This window comes from Vigna umbellata, chromosome 1 (assembly GCF_029865625.1).
Source record: "Vigna umbellata cultivar VRB3 chromosome 1, Vumbellata_1.0, whole genome shotgun sequence".
In the NCBI taxonomy this organism is placed as follows: domain Eukaryota; kingdom Viridiplantae; phylum Streptophyta; class Magnoliopsida; order Fabales; family Fabaceae; genus Vigna; species Vigna umbellata.
This window is the reverse complement of record NC_142165.1, coordinates 17,590,393-17,600,283: the sequence shown is the minus strand read 5'-3', so window position 1 is coordinate 17,600,283 and position 9,891 is coordinate 17,590,393. Positions and strand designations below refer to the sequence as shown.

Below are 9,891 nucleotides of genomic sequence, written 5' to 3'. Positions count from 1 at the left end.
AAAAGTGTTGATCAATTAAAGGACAATGAATATTGCATATTGATTATTAGGTGTGTACGTGTGGCAATGTCAAATAATGCGATATCAGGACACAAAATCAAACGTCAGAATCAACACGTCATAACCAATACTATAATGTTGTGTTGTAGTCCAAGTTTTCAATTTCTCATCTTTGTACTCAATGGAGGTTTAAAACAAAATACTTATTTTAGTTTTACTTTTTTTAGATAACGTTATTTTATTAAAAAGATAAATTAAAATAAAGAAGTTGAATACTCTAATTTTAATTAAGAGTTCCTACAAAATCCAATTCAAATGATAAATATCTGTTTTCTAATTATGCATATAAATAATTTATTAAAAATTAAAACTCGTTTTAGTAATTCCTAACCAGAAGATAAGAAATCAGAGAAAAACCAATGGTAGCATGACATGGCATGGTTTCGTGTGGTGCACGTAGCATGAATGTGATTTTCCAGTTGGGCCCACTGGCCCAATGGTATGAAAGAGTCCAACTCACATGAGACAAAATGTCATCCGTTGGATTGGATCCATCCATGCGTACAAGGAGCACCGTCCGATGAAACCCTTTCAAGCTTCAATACTGTAATTTTGTTATTAACGCGATTAAGACTGTTAGGTACAGTATAATGCGATTAAGACTTTTTTTTTTCTTTTTTTATAACTATTATTGTTTCTTAAAGTTCTTTTATTACATAAATTCACAAAAATAATTGATATACTATCTTTTATTTTTTTAATCTGTGATGAGTGAATTTATTCTTTCCAGAAAACTAAAATTATAGTTGTTATGAGAGGAAACGAGTGAATTATTTTTCAATTTATTAAATAAACACATTCTGTATTCACACGTTAAGGAAAAACTATGTAGTTTGAAACATCTTAAATAAATTTATTAAATATTTTTTAAAAATTTATTAAATAATTGCATACGGTGAAGCTTTCATGAGGGTCCTTTTCTTGCATACACTTAAATTGAAGTTTGAGAGGTTAGTCTCTCGGTCCACGCTTTCGCAAGGAAGGAAAACGCGTCAGAACAGGTTAGTCTCTCGGTCCCACAAAATTTCTACCGAAAAATTTTGGCCCCATTGTAGGGTTGGGGTCATCCCTTATAACCACAAGGGACTGGACAAGGATACAGTCTCACCATCAACATCATCAAGCTTCTACGGTTCTATAGATAATTATTTTGATATAGATTCATTTTATTATTTAATTTAATGTAAATATCTTAATTCAATATTATAATATTGTTCAAGATTTATCAAGGATCCAATAATGCACTTACCAGTTAGCCAAATTTGGCATCAAGTGTTCAACCATGCAATAGTTCGACCATTTGGCCTCACTGGTATTCAGCTGTTCGGCTTCACAACGCAGTTGACAGGACCATGCAGACCACTCGGTCAAGAGGGAGTGCAATAACCGAGAGGTAAATCCCTTTCGTTGAAGAAAAGATCCAGAGGTAAATCCCTCTCGTTGAAGAAAAGACCGAGAAACAAATCTCTCTCGGCCGAGAGGTAAATCCCTTTCATCAACCAAAAGAATGAAGAGGTAAATCCCTCTCAGAGCGTTGTTGGACGTCCCCGAGGACTGACACTCTCGTCCACTAGGAAGTTCCAAAACGAACTCCTACGCTGAAAAATCGAGGAGTGAGGAACGTTCTCCGTGAACTCTCACTCTCGCCCTAAACCGAGCGATGTTGGACGTCTCCGAGGACTGACACTCTCGTCCACTAGGAAGTTCCAAAACGAACTCCTACGCTGAAAAATCGAGATGTGAGGAACGTTCTCCGTGAACTCTAACTCTCGTCCTAAACCGAGCGGTGTTGAACGTCCCCGAGGACTGACATTCTCGTCCACTAGGAAGTTCCAAAACAAACTCCTACGCTGAAAAACCGAGCGGTGAGGAACGTTCTCCGTGAACTCTCACTCTCGTCCTAAACCGAGCGGTGTTGAATGTCCCCGAGGAATGACTCGTCCACTAGGAAGTTCCAAAACGAACTCCTATGCTGAAAAACCGAGCGGTGAGGAACGCTCTGCGTGAACTAAAAAGTTGATGTCGAAAAGCGATAGATAAATCCCTCTCGCCGAAAAGTTGAAGTCAAAGACCGAGCGATAAATCCCTCTCGACCGAGAGGTAAATCTCTCTCGAGGATGTTGAAGACCGAGAGGTAAATCCCTCTCGGCCGAGAGGTAAAGCCCTCTCCCTAGGAAGTTATCTAGGAACTCCTAGTGCAAAGTCGAACGGTAAATCCCGTTCCCTAGGAAGAACTCCTAGGTCAAAGTCACATAGCCGAGAGGTAAAGTCCTTTCACTAGGAAGTTCTCCAGGAACTCGTGGGTCGAACACCAAGAGCTGAGGAATAGTCATTCTCAACCGAGCGTCTTCAATAAAGCACTCTGGCACGCTTGGCCATTCAACCTTATAAAATGGGTTAGTCTAATTATTTACATTCTTTTGACACTTCAAATTCGATCGTTATTTTTCTTTAGAAAAGGAAAACAAGTTCTAAAAAGAACTCCCATCATAAGTCGTTCGACCTATTGAAAAGTTCAAAAGAGAAGTTATAAAGTTCACCGTTTTGGCAGCAACGAGCAACGACTAAAAACAACCTCCGTCAAACTCATAAGTCCTATAATTAACCACGGCTAAAGTCGAACGCTTAACTCGGACTTAAGGGGCATAATGTATCATACCTAGTGGAGAACGAACGATTAACATTTTGCACCGTTCGGTCCATCCACTCAGGACCGTGCGGTTCATCCGCTACAGTCAACCAAGTCAAAGATTGGGCCGCAATTGGGCCAGCGTTTAAGTTATTGGGCCAATAGTCTAGTAGATGAAAAAATAATCAAGAATATCTAATTAAAGATATTCATAAACAGGTTATAAACAACCAACCAGATTCTTAGGTAATCTGTTTATATTTTATTCTGTTTATATTTTATTGGGCTTATGTTAGCTTAAGGTTCATAAGACAACTTATAAATAGAGAGCCAGGGCCACCAGGTACGTTCAACTCACACTTCATGACACCCAAACATTCAATAATGATAACCCTTCATTAAATACTTAACTAAGAACCAAGGTTCTTCAAATTCACGCCTAACTTGAGCGTCAGTGTATTTTTTGCAAGTACCTCCCCCATGAGCACGAAGGTAACGGATCGACCAAAACCGACGTGACCGAACGACTCAGACAAAAGAAAGACAAGGAGCTCAGACGATTCCCGCTTTCGGAAGAGAGGAAGACGCGTCGGAACATGTTAGTCTCTCACTCTCACAAAATTCCAAAGGAAACCACCAGTAAAATTTGTTTTATTGATAATTCTTTTTCACGTTCAATTTTTTTTATTGTGTATATTTTTGTTATGCAACACTTATTTTATCTCTACCCTATATCCTCTTAAAAAATTACATTAAACAGGATAAAAGTGCGATGAAATTTTGTTATAATGTATGTTTCCATTATTGAGTGACTACTAAATAAATAAATAGCATGAAAAACAAAAAACAAAAATATCTGCACAAGTAAGATGACGAAGTACACTTGCAGAAAACAAAAAACAAAAGAATGAAAATTGGAAAATGTGGTATAATTATACAACTATAACCTAATTTAGGTATAACCTAATCAATCAAAAGCGAGCCTTGTCTTCTGGGATCTGTGACATTGATCTTCCAGTGCATGTCCGGCAGCCCAAGCTTCCCTGCCTTTCGCCTCTCCCAGTTGAGCTCCGTCCTTCTCTTTCGGGTCAACCGGCAGAGGCTCTGCAGCCGCAAGTCCATGGCGTCGTGAACCTTCCACCACCGTCGATGCGCCACGTCGCTGGCGTAGACCCTCTGATCTTCCACATCCCAGTTGCAGTCGTAGTCCCTGTAACAGTGCCAGGGCTTCAGACCCAGGTAATGGATCGCGTAGAGTCTCGGAGGGTCCGCGCCGAACATCGCGTTCTTCACACTCGCTTCCAGCGTCGTGTTCGCCCAGAAGTTCTTCAGAAAGTTCACGCGCCGAGGAAGCCTGTGCCACCACACGAATATCTCGTTCAGGAAACCCTGGTCGCCCCTACAATCAACATATGAAAGCCATGCATGTTACAAATTGTTCATAAACTATAACTAGTAAATACTTATTGTATATATAATGTTTCTTTTAAAAATGAGTAATTAAACATTTAACAATAATTAACTTTAAAAAGATAAGGGTAAATAAGTAATTAGAAAATGTGAATTTTTAGATTTACGAGGGAAAATAACTTCGTACCCGTTGTACGAGACGACATCGTGGCGGCGCGACATGAGAACATCGAAGGTGCAGTTGGAAGGTTCGAGAACCATGATGCCGGAGTTGAAGATGGACTGGTCATTACCGGTAGCGGACATCTGAGGGAAATTGAAGAGGATGTCGAGGTTGCGGAGGATGATGATGTCGGCGTCGATGAAGATCACTCTCTCGTACTCCGTCAACTGCCACAACCTGAACTTGCTGTAGTTGTACTCATTGTAGGTGCCGTTCTCGGCCAGCGGGTTCCGGATCCGGGAGATGAGTCGGATCTTCCAGCCGGAGAGCTCGAGGGCGTGGCGCTTGACGGCGGAGATGGAGCTGTCGAGGAGGAGCACGAGGTCGCGTTTGGTTCCCGTCCGGAGAAGCGTCTGCGCCAGCGTTATTGCGCCGCAAACGTAGCCTTCCGACGAGTGAAGAACCGTCGCGTAGGCCTCGCGTTTCGCTCGAGCTTCGCTTTGAACGTTCTGTTCCAGTTTTGACGTGTCGTACACCTTGTCGATTCCTAAAAATTGACAACAAAAATTCACAAGGTAAAATAAAGATAAAAGATATGTTTTTAAAAAATATTTGTTAATTATAATTCATTTTCCATGCGTACGAAAAAGTATTGTGTTTTAAGAAACCCTTTCCCTGCATTACAATCAAAGTTGGTTACCCTTTAGCTTTCAACTTTCCATAAACAAAATACATTACTTTTTAGAAGAAATTAAAACTCCGGTAGCCATCGTAGTTGTTAGTGATGTCTAATAAAATTATTTAGTGATAGAAGTTGATAAGTACAAAATAAAATATGGTTTAGACAGCAAAAAGGAAATTTTCCAGAAGAAGCTGCATGCAATATGATTAAGGGTTGGACTGTGCATTTCACAGGAAGATTGCTAATGATGACTTAGATTAACTGAGAGAGAGCTTCTTCGCCTTTAACATATACTTATTAGCAAAGTCACCAAAAGTATATATTTGAACTTTTTAAAGTTTCATGCAAACTCCTCAAACGTATAAAACTTTATTTATTTGCTTTCAGAAAACTTGATTTTACACTATTTTTTATAATTTTCCTTCTCCGATGAATTTTTATCATGTATTTCAGTAAAAAAAATGTTGTGCACCTCTTTTCAACATGTCTTTTATGCATAAATTGGTACCAACTTTACCAAAAAAAAGAAAACAAAGCAAACAGAAAAAAGGTCTCTATAATTTTGATCCCAGTATGGGGTAAATTGAGAAAGAAAGGGGAAAGATACAAGAAGAAAAAACGTAAAATAAATTATGTATAAAGAAAGAAAGAAATAAATAAATAAAATAAATGGAATAAAAATGTTTATAAAATACTATAAATTGTATCTTCATTTTGTAACAGAAATGCTACCATAAAACAATCTTGCTTTATGAGGAAAAGAAATAAAAATAACTGGCAAAAGTTATAGTTGATGGTCTTTGTTCTTCTTCATGTCTTCAAAAACAATTTTAAGCCGTTAGCTATGCTTGATGTGAGATATCACCCAACTCAAAAACCTTCAACTACAATGTCATATAGTCACACAAAAAAAAATTAAAAACACAAAACTAACATTTTATAAAACATTTTTCTTAAGGTTTCAACCCAGCGCCTGTAGCTCAGTGGATAGAGCGTCTGTTTCCTAAGCAGAAAGTCGTAGGTTCGACCCCTACCTGGCGCGATCATTTATTTAAACTTTTATTTTTTTTGTTTATTTAATTTTTTTAATGTTTGCTTATTTTTCAATGCACCTAACTTATCATTATTACACATGTAAATCCAGAACTTTTTTTCCTGGTAGCTTAATTAATACTCATTACTTTTGATTAGCTTATGAATTAATTCCTACCCACTTGATGAATATGTAGGCAATTAAGCATACCTTGTTCCCACAGAGGCAGAGCCAAATTGCAAGAACCAACAGGCAAAGATACCTTCTGCTCCAACCACTTTACATCAACCTCATAATACCACCACTCATTTTCCTGCTTAACCAAATCGTTGCACCTAAACACCTCCATCATTGGCCTACACTTGCTCCACAACACCACCTTTGTCTTCCAATTCCAATCCTTCTTCCCTTTCTTCACCACCAAATTCCCCACAATCATATGAACTTGTAACCTGAAAAACAAAAATTAGAATTATATACAAATAAATAAATATAACTATGTCAACTAGGTTTGCTTGAAACTATAGATAATACCTGAAAACATCCCTTGCCCACCCTTCTTCAGGGTACTTGCATGGCAACTTGGCTATGATCACGTCCATGTTTTCATACGCTGCAAACTCTGGCATCGGTATCTCCGGGCATGATGGAACATCACTCTCTTCCTCTTCATCTATCCATTCCGGAAATAAATCTGTCCAATTGAAAAACTCTGACACCCTTTCGAAATAAACCTCTGTTGTTTCTCCAAGGTTGTTCCATTCACTCACATCATCTTCATGCATGTTCACCATTCCCATCTTCAATCCCTTCCCCATTTCACCAAAGAACCTAGGCACCTCTATCTTACTCGCGTTCTGCTTTCGCATTCTAGTTTTAAATTCTGGTTCCTCCGACACTGCTTTCATCTTCATGCTTTTTTCTTCCTACAAGTTTCAATATCATATACAAGAAGTTATGTATACACATTTTCATATTTATAACTTATGAAAACACTTACAGAAAGTGACATGGATCGAGCTTCATTTAATGTGAAAACACTGTTTTTTATGCTTTAAATGATGAGTTGAATCATTGAAAAAACATGAGTTCAATCTACGGTTGATGTCATCTCTAACTCAAAACCTTTTACCATAAATTTATACTCTTACTTAAATAACCTAACAGTAAAAGGTTCATTTAATAGGAAGAGATTTAGTCTATAAAAGAAGCACAACACACAGAAAAAAGAAGAAAAAGAAAGGAATGCCATTAGAGTAGGCTCACCTTACCTTGTGATGGCATTCCCTCAAGGAGCACCTAACAAGGGAGGCTGCATTTTCAAAGTAGACTGAGGAAGATGGTTGGAGAAGAAGGGTTGCATAAACGACAAGAAAGATGGCAAGACAGACCAAGTTGATTCTGATGACCAATGCTTTAGAAGGTGCTGTCTTGAACAACTTTTGAAGACTCGAAACTTCCATATCCCTTGAGCAGCAACGTTAATTAGAGGCAGCAACAGTGGGTTTTAAATGGAGGGGACCTATGAACTATGAACTATATATGCAAATATAGATGTAGTAGTTGTGGATGATTAATTTGGAAGGAGTTGTTGGAGGATTATATACATGAGTAAATCTCAAAGCAAGAAAGACCCTTTATGAAGCTCCATTTGTACTTCCTTGAAGATTAATTTCCTTTTGTGCAAGATTAGAGAATGTAAGTAAAAATTGTTTGCTTAAATTTGAGGTTTAGTTGACACATGTGAACAATTTCTTTTCTAGACAAAGTTCCAAAATGACAAAAATGTGTCATGTTCCATAATCATTGACAGCAAGAGGGAAAGGATAGAGTAGTAAAACAGCAATCTCAATTATTCATTGGAGCATGGAATTATATGAAATTGGAAGAAAAGATTTTGAGGGCAGTTGAGCAGACTCACCAACACCTAATCGGTTGCCCTGTCAATTTTTTATCATAAATTTCTAAGTGTTATTTGTTCACAAAACTATATGCTGTGAAACTAGCTCCTCTAATTCCTCATATGTCATTGTAAAAGTGCTTTTGGTTTTACGTCATGATCCAAAATTGTTTCAAAAAAGAAAAATACTTTGCAGGAGAACAACAATATGAGAATGGTGAACCATCACATTTTTGTTGGGACATAATGATTTTATACGATTGGACTAACTGGGTAGGTCCTACCCAACCAATCATCCTTCCCAATCTCATCAACAAATACAACACATTAGGTCAACTATGACTTTTATAGGACCATCATATACATTACTTTATTTACTCTCTTACCACTTAAAAGGTCTTCACTTTTTTTTTTTCAATTCATAAAACTTGCAAGGAGAGTGGATCAGTGCATAAATAATTTATCTTCACAACTAACTTATAAAATAATTTATTTTTATTTATATATTATAATTTGACTTTTCCTTTATATAACTTGTAATTTTTAACAAATCTAATAGATAAGTGAGGACGTTACTTTACATGACCTACTTTATGAATTCATGGTCTTACTTACTACAAACTTTTGGACCGCGATATTCCAACAACGCATATTTAACACTGTTTTCACAACGTCACGTGTCGTTGTTTGATTGGTTTGTTTTAAAAATAAATTTTTTTTAAAACCTACGAAACGGAAGTCCGTAACCCTTATTTTTACTGAAATTCCGAAAATAGCCATTTCTCTGTTCCATTGGAAACGAAGGTGCGTTCTCTTGGAAGGTCGAAGGTCGCGTTTCGTGGCGCTTCACTTTGTTCTGTGTGCGTTCGTCTTCGAAGCTTCCATCTTCGCTGTCGTTGTCTCGCTCTCTCGCTCTATCATTTTTACTTTGTGTTAATCTCACTTATAATGACAAAAGTAGTGATTGAAAAATGAACGCAGCATTATAATAAGAATTTGAAAAGTACGAGACCATTTTCAGTAAAATTAATGGTAATTAATGGGAAGGAGTTGATCAAATTCTGAGTGGGGAGATGGGTGTTGGTCATTGATGTAAACGCAAGAAGTGTGGAGTGACCCATGAGTAGGGGGACGAAGTAGTGCAAGGGATGAGTCAGAGTGTTGAAAAAATGGTCTGGTAATCGTTTACAGAATCTTGGTAAACGATTACCCGAGAGAAAATTGGATTTTGTACATAAAGTCCAACACAGGTAGTCAGCCAGGTGAACAGGGGTCACCATTGGAAAAAAAGCTCAGTTTTAGGCAGTTCTGCACCTGTCTGAGGCTGGTCCAGGTGTTTCAGTGGTGGGAGAGGGTGGTTGGTGATGTGATGTGTGTCCAAGGAGTGTGGGGTGACCCCTCATCAGTTGGAGGAGCAAGCTCTGCAAGGGATTTGTTGACCAAAAAACCATACAAGTGAATTTAAGGGTCATTACTGGTTAGGAGGTTATGTTTGATGACCCCAAGAAGTGGGGAAGACGTCATTCTTACTGAGGGGACCAAGTTGGACAAGTGCAGAGCTAATCTGCAGAAAAAACATTGTCGTAATCGTTTACAGTGGCCTCGTAAACGATTACACGAGAGAAATCACTGTTTTGTACAGGAAGTTGAACTGAAGTAGTCAGTTGTAGTGTCCTGGGTGATCATTGGCAAAAACTGTTAATTTAAAGCACAAGTCAACTTGTATTTACTTGGTGTTGGTGTTTGACTGGTGGTAGAGGCTGGTAGGTGATGGGAGGTGACCCCAAGAAGTGGGAAAGAAGCCATTCTTACTGAAGGGACCAAGTTGGACAAGTGCAGACCCAATCTGCAGAAAAAACACTATGGTAATCGTTTACAGTATCCTTGTAATCGATTACAGTGTCAAAAAAGGTGTAAACTTGATTTCTAAGGCATAATTTGAAAGGTCTTTGAGTATAGATTCCAACAAAACAAGAATCAACTCATTTGGAGTTCGGTGGAGAAAGTTATGAGC

At 38.0% G+C, this 9,891-nt stretch overlaps 1 protein-coding gene and 1 non-coding gene across 3 annotated transcripts; one reads left to right on the top strand and one right to left on the bottom strand.

Moving 5' to 3' along the window:
• Positions 1-3,527: 3,527 nt before the first annotated feature.
• LOC124827451 (UDP-glucuronate:xylan alpha-glucuronosyltransferase 2-like) lies at positions 3,528-7,640 on the bottom strand. 2 transcript variants are annotated; one of them, XM_047300515.2, is made up of 5 exons: positions 7,249-7,640; positions 6,512-6,903; positions 6,188-6,429; positions 4,287-4,809; positions 3,528-4,088 (listed from the first exon to the last, which is right to left on the bottom strand). In XM_047300515.2, the coding sequence occupies exons 1-5, from the start codon at positions 7,438-7,440 to the stop codon at positions 3,653-3,655; spliced, it is 1,785 nt and encodes a 594-aa protein (XP_047156471.1). In that variant the 5' UTR covers positions 7,441-7,640; the 3' UTR covers positions 3,528-3,652. The 2 variants fall into 2 exon arrangements, with proteins under 2 accessions (XP_047156471.1, XP_047156472.1); XM_047300516.2 differs by having other exon boundaries at positions 7,244-7,396.
• Positions 5,914-5,986, top strand: TRNAR-CCU (transfer RNA arginine (anticodon CCU)). Its single transcript has one exon. It is a non-coding gene; the product is annotated as a tRNA-Arg (tRNA).
• Positions 7,641-9,891: the final 2,251 nt, after the last annotated feature.